This window comes from Mesoplodon bidens (genome assembly GCF_964165515.1).
Source record: "Mesoplodon bidens genome assembly, chromosome: 10".
In the NCBI taxonomy this organism is placed as follows: domain Eukaryota; kingdom Metazoa; phylum Chordata; class Mammalia; order Artiodactyla; family Ziphiidae; genus Mesoplodon; species Mesoplodon bidens.
Genome location: NC_138172.1, coordinates 98,042,940 through 98,061,852, shown reverse-complemented (window position 1 = coordinate 98,061,852; position 18,913 = coordinate 98,042,940). Strand labels below are relative to the sequence as shown.

The 18,913-nt window shown below is 42.5% G+C and overlaps 1 protein-coding gene across 4 annotated transcripts in view; it reads left to right on the top strand.

Annotated features, from left to right (window-relative positions):
* The window catches only part of GCNT2 (glucosaminyl (N-acetyl) transferase 2 (I blood group)), a 126,908-nt gene that overhangs the window by 11,845 nt on the left and 96,150 nt on the right, over nt 1-18,913 (top strand). For 3 of the 4 annotated variants that reach the window (XM_081245734.1, XM_081245733.1, XM_081245738.1), the window contains exon 2: nt 14,765-16,220. In XM_081245734.1, the coding sequence (XP_081101860.1) occupies nt 15,290-16,220 (931 nt within the window). In that variant the 5' untranslated portion in view covers nt 14,765-15,289. Of the gene's footprint in view, nt 1-14,625; nt 16,221-18,913 lie in introns of those variants that run through there. The other variant, XM_081245735.1, reaches the window with a different exon arrangement.

The following is an 18,913-nucleotide window of genomic DNA, read 5'->3' as shown; positions in this document are numbered from 1 at the left end:
TTGTTTTTATTTCCATTTCTCTAGGAGGTGGGTCAGAAAGGATCTTGCTGTGATTTATGTCATAGAGTGTTCTGCTTATGTTTTCCTCTAAGAGTTTGATAGTTTCTGGCCTTACATTTAGGTCTTTAATCCATTTTGAGTTTATTTTTGTGTATGGTGTTAGGGAGAGTTTTAATCTCATACTTTTACATGTACCTGTCCAGTTTTCCCAGCACCACTTATTGAAGAGTCTGTCTTTTCTCCACTGTATATTCTTGCCTCCTTTATCAAAGATAAGGTGACCATATGTGCGTGGGTTTATCTCTGGGCTTTCTATCCTGTTCCATTGATCTATATTTCTGTTTTTGTGCCAGTACCATACTGTCTTGATTACTGTAGCTTTGTAGTATGGGGTTTATTCCAGGAAAGCAAGGATTCTTCAATATATGCAAATCAATCAATGTGATACACCATGTTAACAAAGTGAAGGAGAAAAACCATATGATCATCTCAACAGATGCAGAGAAAGCTTTCGACAAAATTCAACACCCACTTATGATAAAAACCCTGCAGAAAGTAGGCATAGAGGGAACTTTCCTCAACATAATAAAGGCCATATATGACAAACCCCCAGCCGACATCGTCCTCAATGGTGAAAGACTGAAACCGTTTCCGCTAAGATCAGGAACAAGACAAGTTTGCCCATTCTCACCACTATTATTCAACCTAGTTTTGGAAGTTTTAGCCACAGCAATCAGAGAAGAAAAAGAAATAAAAGGAATCCAAATCGGAAAAGAAGAAGTAAAGTTGTCACTGTTTGCAGATGACATGATACTATACATAGAGACTCCTAAAGATGCTTCCTACCTGCTCTTGCTGCAAGTTCCTGGTAGAACTCCCAGCCAAAGTTCACACATCAATTCCTTTTGTTGAGAAAACACCCTCAGTGTCTGGGGAGTAATTGTTCCTGGCAAGCGTAAGGCAACTCTTTTTTCCCACCACCTACCTCACTCTTGTTGGCCCACGTCTCAAGATTACCTGTTCAGATTTGGGGCAAAACAGGGGGTAAAGGGGACATTATTTTCACATCCTACAATTTCTATACCCCATTCTCTCCAGGAAGAGGGTCAGATGTTTATCTGTTTGCTTTTTTTATATATATAACAAAAAATAGATGTAGAACCTGAGCTATGGGCCTTCAAATCACTAGTAAGCAGAGGTCGTTTTTTTCAATTGAAATATCAATACATTTGGCACATAACGTTGTGTAAGTTTAAGGTGCACAATATGGTGATTTGATACATTTATGTCTTGCAATATGATTGCCATTGGAGCTCTGGCTAGCACCTCTGGCTCATCACGTAATGATTCAACGTATGAATTTGGGTGGAACACAGTTTCATCCAAAACAGTCTTTCTCCAAGAGATGATGAAACTAAGACTGAGAGAGGGCATACCCCTTGCCCAAGTTCACAGTGAAGATGTAAAAGAACAAGGATTTGAAGCCACATGTGTTTGTCCTCAAAACCTACACTCTTAGCCAGCACAGCACACTGCCTCAGGTGTCAGGACAGAGAGGGAAGGACTGGCACACACTGCCTGCTGCCCTGGTCCCGCGGAAAAGTGGGGTGCTGTCCTACCTAGTAGCTTGTGCCGGGAGGATGCTCTCTCTGTGTGTTCTTAATGACGCCAATGGTAAGCGTGGATTACTGTTCACCTGTGGACACGTGTCAAGGAGAGAAGGCAGCAGGGCCATCGCAGGGCAAGCCTGGCCAAGGCAGGCACAGAGCCCAAGCTGTCCAGTGTTTATTAATCTACCAGGCGCTTACCAGCAAGTCTCTTGGTTTATCAGAAGGGCGGAACGTTTGTCTAAGTTAATATTTCTATCCAACCTTTCTAGACCCAAAGTTTCTTGTGGGGACATCCCCAGCTACTGGGGTTCCCACTGCAGCCGTCTGTCCAGGCTCGCCCCTTTGGATGCTACTTACCCAACCCCCTCTACTTTGTTCGTTCACCTGGGTTGTATTGGAGACATTTCCTAAGGAGAGGCTCTGGACTCACACTGTGCTCTTGTGAAAAGAGCAAATGAGTGAATAAATAAAGGAATGAATGATTTTAGAAATCAGACAAACATGTCTCCCTTCAGCTTTTGAAGGACTCCAGAAAGTAATTCAAAGAGACCACAGGACATGAGCTCTGATTTCCTAAGCTAATCATTTCCAATGTGATGCTTAGTACAGAAGAGCAGTAAGGAGAGTGGACACCGTCTTCGATCCGCCCGGGTTTGAATTGCATCCCCACTGCTGCCACCACCATGTGACCTCAGCAAGTCACTTAACATCTCTGTGAGTCAGTTTCCTCTTCTGCAAAGTAAGTAACAGGAAAGCATCTAATTCACAACAGTGCTGTAAAGATAAAGTGAGCCACACCTATAAAGCACTCAGACTAGGGCCCAGCCCATGGCAAGATCTATGTGTTACCTGCCACTGTACCGTTTTTATTTTTACAATGAGTGCTTCAGGTAGAGCTGCTTGTGAACCATACTCACCATGTGGCTCTCCTGAAATGCCTCTGACATGGGCTTTAGCACAGGAGTAGTAGGTGCCCAATAATGCCATGACAATAATGTCAATAATCACAACCATAGTGACAGCTGTGTGGCAGGCACTGTGTACCATGCGTTCCACATGCATTCTCTGAAACCTCCAGCAGCCTTGCAGGATAGTCATTTAATCCCTGTTTCCCAGAAGAAAGGATGGAAGCTCAGAGGGGAAAGAATGTCTTGCCTAAGGCTACATCATCAGAAGGTAGAGTTGGAATTCTCACCAGAATTGTCTGAAAGATCATACAATTTTACTGCTTTAGGCTAACTTCTCATTTAAAATCATTTAAATTAGAGATGAAGATAATAATTGTATTCATCTCTTTCCCAGCATCCAGTATGTGCAGGACACGGTAGAGGCTTTCCATGCAATTATTCAATTCTTACAAGGACCCTCTGAAGGAGTAAAGATTATTGTTCACACTTTACAGAGTGTGATGGTTGATTTCAGAGGTCAGCATGGCTAGGCTCTGGTGCCCAATTAGTTGATCAAACCCAGTTTGGATGTTGCTGTGAAAGGATTTATAGATGGGATTGATTACTGACATAATTAAATCAATTGACTTTGCTTAATGGAAATTATCCTTCATACTGTGGATGGGCTGCGTCCAGTCCATTGAAGGCCTCAAGAGTAAAGACTGAGGTTTCTACCGGTTTGCAGGGCAGAAATAGAGACACAGATGTAGAGAACAAACATAGGGACACCAAGGGGGGAAAGTGGCAAGGGTGGGGGCGGGTGGTGGGATGAACTGGGAGATTGGGATTGACATATATACACTAATATGTATAAAATGGATAACTAATAAGAACCTGCTGAAAAAAAGAATTTTTTTAGTTAAAAAAAAAAAGACTGAGGTTTCCAGAAGAAGCACTTCTGCCTCACAGCAACACAGAAACCCTGCTGAGTTTCCTACCTGCTGCCCTGGGGGAATTCAGACTGCAGTTCAACTCTTGCCTGAATTTCTTATCAACTCTCAGCTGTATCTTCAGCCTGAGAGTCTACCCCACAGGTTGCTGTCTTGCTAACCTCCACAATCATGTGAGCCAATTCCTTAAAATAAATCAATGTCTCTTGATATCGATCTATTGAGAGAGAAAGAGACAGAGAAGAGAGAGAGCCTCTATTGGTTCTGTTTCTCTGGAGAACCCTGACTGATACACAGAGTAAATGAAGACTAAAGATATTAACAGTTTGTTCCAAAGAACACAGCTTACAAGGGCCAGAGATGGGATTTAAACCCGGGTCTGTCTGTTCCCTGCTGCCCAGCTCTGAACAAGTCCTGAGGGGGATAAGTAGAAACCCAGACAATCATCCCTGGCCCTGAGCTTTCAAGGACCACAGCATCTGGGCACTGACTTTAGGTATCGGTGAGAATGGCTCCTCTGGACACTAATCCCAATAAGTAATACAAATAAAAACAGACCTGTGACATGTACACACTATCTGTGTGCCCTCTCTCCATCATCACCAAGGCAAAGTCAAAGGGCTTCTTCCTAATTCTCCCACAGATTCACCCTCCAGGGAGTGATCTGTCCATTATTTTCCTTTCAAGAACTCTCTCAAAGCAAGACCCAAACGAAATAAAATGTTGGAGATTTGTACTAATGGAGTACAAATCAGAGCAGACTTCTCTAGCTGCTCACTGGGATTCGGGGAACTGTTGCGTTCGCCGCGTTTCCTGCCAGGCGTTCAATGGGCTGCGAGAGAAACTGTAATCCTTGACGCCACCTTCTTGCCCTCTTTACAAAAATAGGCACTGCCCTCTGACTACCCGGTTTTTCCATGCAGCTCCCAAGCTTTCCAGCCCTTGGGAGGCTCCGCGGAGCCAGCTGGGGCAGCAGAAGCCCAGGGTTCAGAGCCAGGCTTAGCCCCTTTATCATCGCAAATGTCAGCCAAGCTCCTTTTTGACCTGATATTTATGGGAAATAAATGCTTCCAGAAATAAAAACAACAGAGAATAGGCCTGACGAGCCTTTAAGAGCCTTTGGTGACACTTCTTTCGCAAGTCACTGAGTTTGATCCGAGGAGAGAGGGTGAGACAGGATTCATGGGGCCGCCTAGACCCAAGAGGTGGGAGCCAGTCTCTGAGCAATTTTAAGAGGGAGAAATGTAAGCGACCACATTTTTCTCAAAGCAAGGTTAAAGCTGGGGCAAGATCAAACTTGCTCAAGCATTCTGCCCAGTAACTGTATTTGCACTGCAAAGAGACAATCATCAGTTCTAGAGAAAGGGCGCTGGGAGCTGGGGTAGGGGGGCGGGCAGTGCATACTTTAGGAATGTACCCTCCTCTCCACTCCCTCAGGGCTCGCAGGGGACCAGAGTCCGAATGCTCCTGGATCAACATGAATGTCTGAATTATCGAGGCAGACCGCCCCCAAATCCGTTTAGTTAGCTAGTTAGGGGACTTCCCTGGTGGTCCAGTGGGTAAGACTCAACGCTCCCAATGCAGGGGGCCCGGGTTCAATCCCTGGTTGGAGGACTAGATCCCGCAGGCCACAAATAAGAGTTACCATGCCGCAACTAAGGGTTCGCACGCCGCAACGAAGTTCCCTCGTGCCGCAGCTAAGACCCAGTGCAGCCAAAATCAATCAAGCAATCAATCAATAAAAATAAACAAATAAAATTTAAAAATATGTTAGCTAATTAGAACTGCTCCTCGGGATTGCATTCCAGACTAAGACGGAGATCATGATGGCAGCTCCAGGGCTACCCAAGGCCAGCTCTTCTCCATGTTGATGACTAATGGTTTTTTACTCCATAGCCAGTCTCAGTGTTGGGATTTTACTGCAAAGGTGTGGGGCTCTGGAAAGTTCTGAGATTGTACCACTAATGCCTGGGGGGAGGGTTACACAGGAAGGGAAGATGAAGGAGGGAGTTTGCCCAGAGATAAACCTATAGGGGTGTGTGTGTGCGTGCGTGTGTGTGTGTGTGTGTGTGTGTGTGTCTGAATGTCTGTCTGTCTGTCTTTCATCTAGGTTCCTCTGACCTCAGAATCTTGCTCAAATTTACACAGTAAGGGCAGGAACCAGAACTCTGCTCTTCTTACTAGAGCAGCAACCCAATAATAGAATTGTGTGTGTGTGTGTGTGTGTGTGTGTTCACCTTATCGCAAACTCTTCTGGAATGTTATCAAATTGATTATCAATGGATGCCACAATTAATGAAAGAACACATACCCTTATTCTCTTTATGGACACAGAGGACCTGAGGTCAATTTTTCACTTAGTGGCAGATTAAAGCTGTCAATGTTTAAGCTCCCCTAACAGTGTGAAACTTAAGCCAGTTGGCACTTTGGGCTCTCAGGGCTCGTGCTGGCATCGTGGCTGCAGAACTGGATGCTCCAACAGCAATGCTGGGATGGTCTGAAAGCCAGGCTGCACCCCTGCACCCCTAAGTGTTTCTTCCTGCACAGTAAGGGTCCAAGCTCAGCTTTTGCTTGAATAAAAGCTGCTGATTCGATTTTTAAGATACATTTTACTTTGGACTAATTCTAAATGTACAGAAAACTTGCGAAGATATTACAAAGGGTTCCTATATACCTACCATTGGTTTTCGTTTCTCCTAATGGTGTCGTCTCTCGTTACCTTTGTGGTATGTTTGTCAAAGCTTAGATATTGACATCAATACATTACTAATAACTAAACTCCAGACTCTATTTGGATGTCACCAGTTTTTCCATTAATGTCCCTTTTTGTCCCAGGATCCAGCTCGTGGTCCCTCATTCACTGAGCTGTCCTGTGTCCTTACTACCTCTGGTCTATGACAGTTTCTAGCTTGCCTTTTTTGCCTTGACTGTTTTGAGGAAGACTGGACAGATGTTTTCTAGACTGGATCTCAGTTGGGGTGTATCTGATGTATTTTCTCAAGTTCATAATGCGATTATGAGTTTGGGGGGAAGAATACCACAGAGGTGAAATGCCCTTCTCATCCCATCCTACCTGAGGGTCTCTGACATCCACAAGATGCCACTGAGGTGTTAACTTTGATCACTTGGTCAAGGTCATGTTTGCCAGATTTCTCCGCATTAAAGTAACAATTTTTGTCTTTCCATATGCTATTGTTTGGCAGTGAGTGACCAAATCCAGCCTACCTTCAGGGGTGGGGGAATTACCTGAGGTAATTGCTTTACCTCCTGAGGCGGGAGTAACTGGATTTGTTTTTTTGAAAACTCGGGATCACTCTGTTATATCCGACCTCGTTTATAATTTGCCATTTCTTTATATTATGTGAGGGAGAATGTGTCTCTCATCTTGTAGCTGATTTAGGGATTAAATCAGGGACACGGGACATAGGGAAGGACAGGAAATACACCAATGAACAAAGTGGATGGTGAGGCAGGCGAAATGAGGTTTATGCTCACATATGAAATCACTGTGGAACATGCTCTGAATTTAAGCAGTTTCATCTAAAAAACATGAAATGATATCTTCTATCTTCTTGAGTAATTGTGAGAATTAAGTTGTACAAGGAACCCAGAAGTACTGAGCACAATGTTTGGTATACAGTAGATACTCAATAAAGGTTAGTTACCTTCCTTCAAGAAGAAAATGACATAATGTAGTTTTCAGGAGCATGGATCCTGGCTCCTGGCCCCAAACTGCCTGCTTTTGAGACTTGGTTCTCCTGCTTCAAGCTGTGTGACCTTGGGCCAGTTACTTAACCTTTCAGTGCCTCAGCTTTTTCTTGGGCAAAAGGGAGATAATAATAGTATCCCTCTGTTGGTGGCAATGTTAATTGATGCAGCCACTATGGAGAACAGTATGGAGTTACCTTAAAAAACTAAAAATAAAGTTACCATATGATCTAGCAATTCCACTTCTGAGCATATATTCAGAAAAGATAAAAACTTTAATTTGAAAAGATCCGTGCACTCAAATGTTCATACCAGCACTATTAATAATAGCCAAGACATGGAAGCAACCTAAATGTCCATCAACAGAGGAATGGATAAAGAAGATGTGGTACATATATACAACGGAATATTACTCAGCCATAAAAAAAGAATAAAATATTCCCATTTGCAGCAACAGGGATGGACCTAGAGATTTTCATACTAAGTGAAGTAAGTCAGACAGAGAAAGACAAATATCATGTGATATTGCTTATATGTGGAATCTAAAATATGACACAAATGAACTTATTTACAAAACAGAAATAGACTCACAGACATAAAAAACAAACTTACGGGGCTTCCCTGGTGGCGCAGTGGTTGAGAGCCCGCCTGCCGATGCAGGGGACGCGGGTTCATGCCCCGGTCCGGGAAGATCCCACATGCCGTGGAGCGGCTGGGCCCGTGAGCCATGGCCGCTGAGCCTGCGCCTCCGGAGCCTGTGCTCCGCAACGCGAGAGGCCACAACACTGAGAGGCCCGCGTACGGCAAAAAAAAAAAAAAAAAAAAAAAAAACCCTTACAATTACCAAAGTGCCGGAGTCCAGCTCCAGCGAGTCCAGGGATACCCAAGGGATGGATAGCGTCGGCGAAGGAAATAATTCTATTACACTTCTTAAAGTATCAGCATCGCATGTTTTCTCTCTCTCATGTCTTTATTCTTCTTCTATTGTTTACAATCACAGGTTTATATATTGTAGTTGATTACATTACCAGGTATGTGACCAAACAATCTTAGCACAATCAAACCTCAAAATATTCTATAAAGATTTTTTAAAAAAATATCCCCTAGTTTCTAGATGTCCTATTAAAATATTTCCCCAAGTTCCCATTAATCACAGGTTATTTCTTAGTAACCAAGCCAAGCAGTTATATGACTATTTTAATTGTAAAAGTTGGAGCTACTTGTTCCTATTTCTCTTCTTGCATGGGCAACCTTTTACAATGGTTCCATGAAAATATTTACAATATACCCTGCATGCCCTTTTTTGTTGTTTCCTTCAACTGAGACAGTGTTTTCTCCCTATCCTAGCAACCAATTCTGCTCTAGTCATTTGCTTTTTTATAATTAATCTTCCTTTATAATAGGACCATAAATTTCCTATGTCATCAGGAACTCCGGCCCATGGCCATAACTCCATACTAGAGGGTGTTTTTCATAAAAACATCCCCTTAGTTCCAGGCTCTTAATTCTTTACCCATTTCCCCGGGGCTTTAGTGGGTACTTCCCATTCTATGGTAGTTTCAGGAGGGGGAGTCCTAGAGGAATTTTTCTTTCACGTGGAGCAACATCCCCCCAAAATTGCCCCTGTATGTAAATTTATTATCATAAAACATAACAACAGAGCTGTAGTCCACCTTCCTGGCACGGTGCTGCCTTGCAGTTTCACCTTCCATTGCTCATGACTTTGTCATGATGCAATGGCTCCAGGATGGCTTCCGACACCAAAGGAGGGGAGGGATAAATTAGGAATTGGGGATTAACAGATATACACTACTATATGTAAAATAGATAAACAACAAGGGCCTACCGTATAGCACAGGGAACTATACTAAGTATCTTGGAATAACCTATAATGGAAAAGAATCTGAAAAAGAATATATATATATATATATATATATATATATACACACATATATATATAACTAAATCACACCTGAGACTAAAACACTGTAAATCAACTATGCTTCAGCAAAAAAAAATTAGTATCCCTCTCATGAAGAATAGTCAATATGAGTTTTAAATGATTTATTGTATGTAAAGGGCATAGAACAGTGCCTGGCACATTTGCAAATATTCCATATCATTCAGTACATTCATAGCTTGGGCATCAGGAGAAAAATACAATATGCATTATTTTAATATTTAATCATTCTCTGGATTACTATATCCCACTTTTTTTCTGTCAGATTTGTCCTCAGCATTATTGAGGTATCACTGAGATACAATAAACTGCCCATACATGTACAAGTGAAAAATTTTGACACATTAATATATCTGTAAAGCCATCAGTATAATCAAAATACTGAACACATCCATTAGGCCCCCAAAGTTTTCTTATGTCTCTTTATAATTCCTCTCTTTTTTGCTTCCTGTTCCCAGGAAACTACTGATTTGCTCTGTTACCATAGATTAGTTTGTGATTTCTAGATATTTCTATGAATGGAATCATAGAGTAAGTACTTTCTTTTTGGGAGGTGTGGCTTCTTTCAGCCTGACTATTCTGAGGTTCGTCCATGTTGTTGCTTGTATAGATAGTTCATTCCCTTTTATCCTGAGAAGTATTCCATCATATGGCTATATGATAATTTTTTAATCCATTCCTCTGTTTATGAACATTTGTATCATTTTATTATTTATTATTTTACTATTATTATGTTTTGCTGTTGCAGATAAAGATGCCCTGAGCAGCCATGCCCAAGACTATATATGAACACACGCTTTGATTTCTCTTGAGTAAACACCGTTGATCCTCATTATTCACTGATTCTATATTTGCAAACTTGTCTACTTTCTACAATGTGTAACCCCCAAATCCATACTTGTGGTCATAGGCCCACATGTGCAGAGCAGCAAAAAAACCTGAGTCGCCAGACTTGTACGTTCCCGGCTGAGGTCGAACAAGACGATGCTCTGCCTTCTTGATTCTGCTCTAAGACAGATGAGCTGAGAATGGAGATGGGGGCGGGAGGGTGCCTCCGTGCCATCAAAGACTCCAGCTCTGGGGCCAGTCGATGGGGCTTGAATCCCCACTCAGGCTCCTATCAGTGGGGCGGCCTCAGACAAGTCACCTAACATGACAGAACTTCTGTCTGGGTGGGTTTCTGTCCCTGGCAACCACGTGATTCCTAAGACGCTCACCAACTGGGCTACGACTCGGACTCCAGAAGTCCTTCCTTCCTGTTATCACAGGCCTCTGGTGTTATACTGGCCTTGCTCTTGGTGATTAAGTATTGGTGGCAGTGGTTACCAGGGGCTGGGCGGGGAGGGGATATGGGAGTTGTTGTTCAATGGGTAGAGAATTTTCATTATGCGAGATGAGAAAGTTCTGGAGCTCTGCTGATAATATGCATCTATAGTTAACACGACTGTACTGCACACTTCAAGGTGGTTATGACGGCAACGTTTATGTTATATGCTTGTATGCCACAATAAAATTTTTTAAAAATGCTTTAACAAGTCTTCAGTGCCAGTGATTAGGGGTAGAATATGAATTTTCCATGTTTCAGATCTCGGTATCAGAGACCGGAAAGGGATTCTGTGTTAAATTTTCCTGGGTCAGCATGTGCCCCTGATTAAAAACTACTCTTCCATTCAGCTAATTTGACAGAAATGTAAGAATGTGTCAAATACGGAAGGACAGGAGTAGGGGGCGTGCGGGGGAAGAGGGGTGAAAAGATCAGCAATGGCCTTCATAGTGGGGACAATGGGTAAGTGCTTGGAAATATGCTGATGGATTGGGTTAACTCTTGTTTTTATGAGAAATAATCTACTTACAGAAGATAACTAAGGATTTAGAGGACAGTCATAAATACAAATGTTATTATAATTAGATGCCCTTAACAAGAGTTTTGAATAAACCTGTCAGTTTTGGTCGCAAAGTTTCCAAATTGTCTTTGTTTGGCTTTGGATGTATTTACCTACTCCTGCTAAGACTAGCCCAAATACTGTATAAAAAATAAATAAAATAAAATTCAAAACTTAAAAAAAAAAGACTAGCCAGAATAAGTGTTATCACACTGGACTTCAAAGTGCAAATATGTTATCAGCCTCTTTTAAAAGCACAAATATTATCTTTAGCTTAGGTTTCTAAGGGTAGAAACTGAACTGAAGACCAATCTCATGAAGTTAAGATAATCTTGTGTAATCTGTCCTTCAGTTGAATAGGCGTATAGAAGCACTTGTGAAATGTTGTTTCCTGAAATCTTTATCGAAAGGAAGGAAACATTTTTGGAAGCAGTGCCTTGCGCTGGATCAGCCCTGACCAGTTGCCCCTCCTGGCTGTGGTGCTCACGGCTGTTTCCTTCTCTGAATGGCATCCTGCTTTCCTCTATAAAATGACAGCAGGTGACGAGATGACCTCTAAGCTTCTTCCCAGTTCTGTCACTGGACAGTTCTATTATGTGACCATTTAACTTTCCTGGAAAAAAAAAAGTGAGAATTAAAAAATTTGATACTCAAATTACATGAGAAGAATAAAAATTAAATGATTTGAGGGCTTCTCTGGTGGCGCAGTGGTTGAGAGTCCGCCTGCCCATGCAGCGGACGCGGGTTCGTGCCCTGGTCTGGGAAGATCCCACATGCCGCTGAGTGGCTGGGCCCGTGAGCCATGGTCGCTGAGCCTGCGCGTCCGAAGCCTGTGCTCCACAATGGGAGAGGCCACAACAGTGAAAGGCCCGCGTACCACACACACACACACAAAAATTAAATGATTTGATTTTGATGTGAGTGTGCCTAGGACACTGGGGAAATTTTTATTTTTAGGACTGATATCTAATTCTGTAAATGAATAATAAAAGTGATGGCACACAACCCCTGGTGCATCCTACTGCCTTCATATGCTCTACAGGCTGCTCAGCTGTTCCTGCCGGAACATTCCAAAGAATCCCCAAGAGTACTCCATGCTCCAGACCTTGCTTGCTTTTCTTCCATCTAATCTAACCTGTCTCTTGTCCCATTTTTTCAGAACCTTCGTTAAATGTCATTGTTTCCAATGACTTTTTTTTCTGTCTGCGCCACACAGCGCACGGGATCTTAGTTCTCCCAACCAGGGATCGAACCATCTGTGTCCCCGGCATTGGGAGCGTGGAGTCATAACCACTGGCCTGCCAGGGAAGTCCCCCAATGACTTAATGAGATGTATAGAAGTTATTGCTATGGTGTTTTTCTGGAATAACTCACAAAAACAATTTGCTTGCTTATGAGACAGCTTAAATGTCCTTAGGGAAACCGCGGCTGGCTGGTTGGGTTGGGACCTTGAGGTCTGGGAAGTTCTTCAGGGTCGCTCAAATGCCATGTTGAGCCCTCCTCCTTATGTCTTCAAAGACGTGTTCTTCCCTCCGAGTTGCTCCCAGTCTACTGGGGGACTAAAATGCTGTATTGGCACAAAAATTCTCCCTTCCTGCCATGCACAAGATTTTCCACCTTGTCCAGCTACGCTGTACAGGGCCAGTGAGTGGCAGCACCGCGTTTTGCCAGAGTTTGAGAAACAGTGGAGTCAGGCAAAGCAGCGTGCTCTGAATTTCCGGTTCACCAGAGGTGCAGGTGAGCCTCTAAAAGTGACCGTCTGCAACTCAGTAGTTAGCAGTTTCAGTAGTCAGTAGTTTTCTATGTGCCAAGATCTGAGCAAATTGCATTCCACTTATGAACCCATATTCATCCGCCAAACAACCTTACTGGTATTTTCTTTATTTGACAGATGACAAAACTGGAACAGAAAAGTAAACCCCTTGCCCAAGCTCATACCACTAGGAACCAGCAAAACCAAGATCCAAACCCACCCAAGTCTCTCTCTCTCTCTTTTTTTTTAATAACTTTTTTTAAGCAAGCATTATACATTTTTATTTTTTTTATTTTTTATTTTTTTGAATTTTACTTTATTTTTTATACAGCAGGTTCTTATTAGTCATCCATTTTATACACATCAGTGTATACATGTCAATCCCAATTGCCCAATTCATCCCACCACCATCCCCACCCCCCCTGCCGCTTTCCCTCCTTGGTATCCATACGTTTGTTCTCTACATCTGTGTCTCTATTTCTGCCCTGCAAACCGGTCCATCTGTACCATTTTTCTAGGTTCCACATATATGTGTTAATATACGATATTTGTTTTCCTCTTTCTGACTTACTTCACTCTGTATGACAGTCTCTAGATCCATCCACGTCTCTACAAATGACCCAACTTCATTCCATTTTACGGCTGAGTAATATTCCATTGTATATATGTACCACATCTTCTTTATCCATTCGTCTGTTGATGGGCATTTAGGTTGCTTCCATGACCTGCCTATTGTAAATAGTGCTGCAATGAATATTGGAGTGCATGTGTCTTTTTCAATTATGGTTTTCTCTGGGTATATGCCTAGTAGTGGGATTGCTGGGTCATATGGTAATTCTATTTTTAGTTTTTTGAGGAACCTCCATACTGTTCTCCATAGTGGCTGTATCAATTTACTTTCCCACCAACAGTGCAAGAGGGTTCCCTTTTCCCCACACCCTCTCCAGCATTTGTTGTTTGTAGATTTCCAAGTCTCTCTTTAAAGCACGTGCTCTGCTACCAAATAGGGTGTCATTCTAGCATTCATGAGGAAATCCAGAAAATACAGGAAAAAGTGGTAAAGTCCACAGTAGTCATCTTGGTGTGGTGAAAATATACTGGTTTGCAGAGACATCAGTAATTATAGGGGAGGGATCAAGAAATCTTTTCTGTCAAGAGCCAAAGAGTAAATATTCTAGTCTTGGGTGGCCAGATGGTTTCTGTTACAACTGGCCAGCTCTGCTGTTGCCATGGGAAAGCAGCTATGGACAATCTGTAAACCAATGGCTATGTTCCAATGACATTGTATTTATGGACACTGAAATTTGACTTTCATGTATCATGAAATATTCTTTTTCTTCAAATTTCCTTTCAGCCATTCAAAAATGTACAACAATTCTTAGCTCACAGGCTGTACAGAAACATGTGGCAGGTGGATTGGCCCTCACCCGTGATGCCCATTGTAGTTTTGTCCACCCCGGTACAGAGGGAAGAAAAATGACAAGACTTAATTTAATGATGACTGCCTAACATCAGCGAGGTGCCAAAAACCCAGTGATCAGTAGACAGAAATCGCTCTCCATAGGCTAGTGGTGGGGCAAACAGACAAGCAAAGAGAGGGGCACCAGGTCCTAGTAGAACAGGTGGAAGGGCTCCTAACCCAGACTTGGCAGGGCAGGGAAGGGGTGCCACATGGGGGGCCTGATGGACGGGACGAACTCATCAAGAAAAGGGGGGGGGCGAATATTCCAGGTACCATATTCTCGACCCTATTAGGGTTGAGACCTCATGCTACCATGAACTCATTATGGACCCTCAGGCAAGTCAGTGCGTGTGTGGGCTTCAATCTCGTGGGTGTAACGTCAGTGCTCACCTCCTAGGTTGTCAGTGAGAAAACCGAGCCAAGAGGGTGATAGAGCATCAGTGACAGTTCATTTTCAATATGCTCCACTTGTGACTTGAGCGAGCTGGTCTGAAAAAGCTGCAAGATTCCTTCCAATCCCGCGTCTCTGAATTCTTGATTTTTATCTTTAGGTAAAGAGAAACCCTGCTATTCAGCAATTCTGGGAGCTGTCAACATTAATACCAGTCACTGCTGGTGGTGACCTGCCTCACAACAACTGATATGACCCCAAGATGAAGAAATGTACCGTCCCTTGTGGTCAAACATGATGTCGGTGATGGTGATGGTGTCCCTCTCCGGGGTAAAAGCGCTGCAAGACGGACACACGTTCTACCCCCTCCGCACCGGGGGAACACCTTGAGTCAGCAGCCGTGACAGATTTGCTAGGGTCTTAACTTGAGATGGACCTGGACCAAGGTACCTAACACTGCTCAGCTCTTGCTCCGTTGGCCCCAGTGGCTCATGTTCTCAGATCCACTCAATCCCTTCATCGTTAGAGAAGAACTTCAGCTTGTGGTTGATCCACTGTCCCTTAAGTGAGTGGCAGTATTTCTCTTCTTGCTCAAAATAAGAAGTGGGAGTAGATTCCCCAGCAGTCGGGGGATGGACCTGAAGACTGACTTCAGCAATGATATGAAGTGACAAACACAGAAGAGATGGTAGGAAACATGAAGCTGAAGGTATTCGAGTTCGTTGTAGGGCTTATGGCCGTTTCTATAATTCTTTTGTTCCTCTATACCGACAATTTAGTCCTGCCAAAATACCTGCCAGCGGGAAAAATCTCAAACTCTTCAGTGCTTGCAGAAGTCTGTGACATGATTATAACAGGAAAGAAAATCTTGTATAGAAATATACCAATGACACCACTGAGAAACAAAACTTGCCAACAATACTTGACCCAGAATCACTACATAATGAAACCTCTGTCCAAAGACGAAGCTGAGTTCCCTTTGGCATATGTCATGGTCATCCACAAAGACTTTGATACATTTGAGAGGCTTTTCAGGGCTATTTACATGCCTCAAAATGTCTACTGCGTTCATGTGGATGAGAAAGCCACCTCTGCTTTCAAGGATTCGGTAGGAAGGCTGCTGAGCTGCTTTGCAAATGCCTTTCTGGCTTCCAAGAGGGAGTCTGTGGTCTATGCAGGAATTTCCAGGCTCCAGGCTGACCTGAATTGCCTGCAAGACCTCATAGACTCGGAGGTTCCGTGGAAGTATGCCATCAACACCTGCGGGCAAGATTTCCCCCTGAAAACCAACAGGGAGATCGTTCAGTATCTGAAAGGATTTAAAGGGAAAAACATCACCCCAGGGGTGCTCCCTCCTCCTCATATTATCCGAAGGACCAGATATATGCACTTGGAGCAGAAATACCAATTGTTTTCCTTCATGCTGTGGACTTGGATAAGAAAAATGTCTCCTCCCCATAATCTCACCATTTACTTTGGCTCCAGCTATGTAGCCCTTACAAGAGAATTTGCTAATTTTGTTCTCCAAGACCAGAGGGCCACTGATTTACTTGGGTGGTCGAAGGACACCTACTCTCCTGATGAACATTTCTGGGTGACACTTAACAGGATTCCAGGTATGTGGAACTTGATTTCCATTCTACATAAAGTCTGGAAGCATTGTGTGTGTGTGTGTGTGTGTGTGTATTTTACACTTTGAAAATATCTTCAATTGCATTATATATAGTCACCTATGTTTCCAGCTTTATGGACACCCTGTAGACTGTTGTGTGTGTGTGTTTCAGTGGAATTCATATAACATAAGTTACAGTTCTTACATGTCAGTTCTAAGGCTCTGTCTTTGTGACTCTGAAGGACAGGCCTTTGGGGGTGGGACTCAAGGTAAACAGAACTTTGCACTTCCACATTCCGGCTTTTGCTATTCTGCTTTTATTTTTTGTTAATGTTATTTTTTTCATATTTATTTAATTATTTATTTGGTTGCTCCGGGTCTTATCTGAGGCAGGCAGGCTCCTTAGTTGTGGCTTCAGGTCTCCTTAGTTGCGGCATGCATGTGGGATCTAGTTCCCTGGCCAGGGATTGAAACCTGGCCCCCTGCATTGGGAGCATGGAGTCTTATCAGCTGCGCCACCAGGGAAGTCCCCTGTTATTCTGCTTTTAAACAACAGAGTTAACTCCATTAACTGCCTCTACCTTAAAGAGAAGGAGAGGCTTCGCACTCGTATGCTTCCAGGCAACTTTATCCTCCTGGGAATGGAGAGAGCTGTAGGAAGGGGCTGATTTGCTGGAAAACTACTGGAGGGAGGAGGTTGGAAGGAGATCGTTTTCTGGAAACATTACCTCATCTTTTTAATTGAAGTATAGTTGATTTACAATGTTGTGTTAGTTTCTGGTGTATGGCAAAGTGATTCAATTATATATATTCCTTTTCAGATTCTTTTCCATTAGAGTTTATTACAAGATATTAAATATAGTTCCCTGTGCTTTGCAGTAGGAGCTTGCTGTTTATCTATTTGATCTATAGTAGTTTGTATCTGTTAATCTCAGACTCCTAATTTATCTGTCCCCTCCCTTTCCCCTTGGTAACCATAAGTTTTTATGTCTGTGCGTCTATTTCTGTTTTGTAAATAAGTTCACTTGTATCACATTTTAGATTCCACATACGTGATATCATATGATATTTGTCTTTCCCTGTATGACTTACTTCACTTAGTATGATAATCTTTAGATCCATCCTTTTTGCTGCAAGTGGCATTATTTCGTTCTTTTCTATGGCTGAGTAGTATTCCATTGTATATATGTAATCACATGTTCTTTATCCATTTATCATTTTTTAAAATTTATTTATTTATTTATTTATTATTTTTTTTGGCTGCGTTGGGTCTTCATTGCTGCTAGCGGCTTCCTCTAGTTATGGTGAGCAGGGGCTACTCTTTGTTGTGGTGCATGGGCTTCTCATTGTGGTGGCTTCTGTTGTTACAGAGCTCAGGCTCTAGGCATGTGGGCCTCAGTAGTTGTGGCTCACGGGCTCTAGAGCACAGGCTCAGTAGTTGTGGTGCACGGGCTTAGTTGCTCCGCGGCATGTGACGTATTCCCAGACCAGGGCTCAAACCCATGTCCCCTGCATTGGCAGGCGGATTCCCAACCACTGTGCCACCAGGGAAGCCCTCTCTTTGTGTGTTGATGGACATTTAGGTTGATTATCTTGGCTGTTGTAAATAGTGCTGCTATGAACACTGGGGTGCATGTATCTTTTCAAATCAGAGTTTTTGTCTTTTCTGGATATATGCCCAGGAGTGGGATTGTAGGATCATATGGTAACTCTATTTTTAGTTTTTTAAGGAACCTCCATACTCTTTTCCACAATGACTGCACCAATTTACATTCCCACCAACAGTGCAGGAGGGTTCCCTTTTCTCCACACCCTCTCTAGCATTTATTATTTGTAGACTTTTTTTAATGATGCTCATTCTGACTGGTGAGAGGTGATACTCATTGTAGTTTTGATTTGCATTCTCTAATAATTAGCAATGTTGAGCATCTTTCCATGTGCCTACTGGCCATCTGTATATCTTCTCTGGAGAAATGGCTATTTAGGTCTTCTGTCCATTTCTTGATTGGGTTTGTTTTTTTGTTATTGAGTTGTATAAGCTGTTTGTATATTTTGGAAATTAAGCCCTTGGGACTTCCCTGGTGGTCCAGTGGTTAAGATTCCACGCTCCCAGTGCAGGGGACCTGGGTTCGACCCCTGGTCAGGGAACTAGATGCTGCATACCACAACTAAAGATCTGGTGCAGCCAAATAAATAAATGAATTTTTTAAAAAAAGGAAATTAAGCCCTTGTTGGTCACATCATTTGCAATATTTTCTCCCAGTTCGTAGGTTGTCTTTTTGTTTTGTTTATGGTTTCCTTTGCTGTATAAAAGCTTATAAATTTGATTAAGAAACATTACCTCTATTTAATCCCCAATAGCATTTTAAGATGTAGTAGCCGTGTACTCATTTGGGCTACACTTATGTTTTATATTTCCAGAATCTAGCACAGTGCCTGCATAAAGTACACAAGTACACACTAAGTACACAAAAAATGTCTGTGAATGAATGAATGAATCATTTGATTGGGGTACATGAGATTTCTATTTCTAAAGGTTTTTCAAAGCATAGCACTTATTAGTATGTTGTTTCATTATGTGATATACTTACAATGGTGATCATGAATTTTCATGTCTTGTTAAGTCATTAGTATCCATATATATCTTAGTTACAACTTTTACTTTCTTATTAAAGGACAATGTTTCTTTTTTAAAAA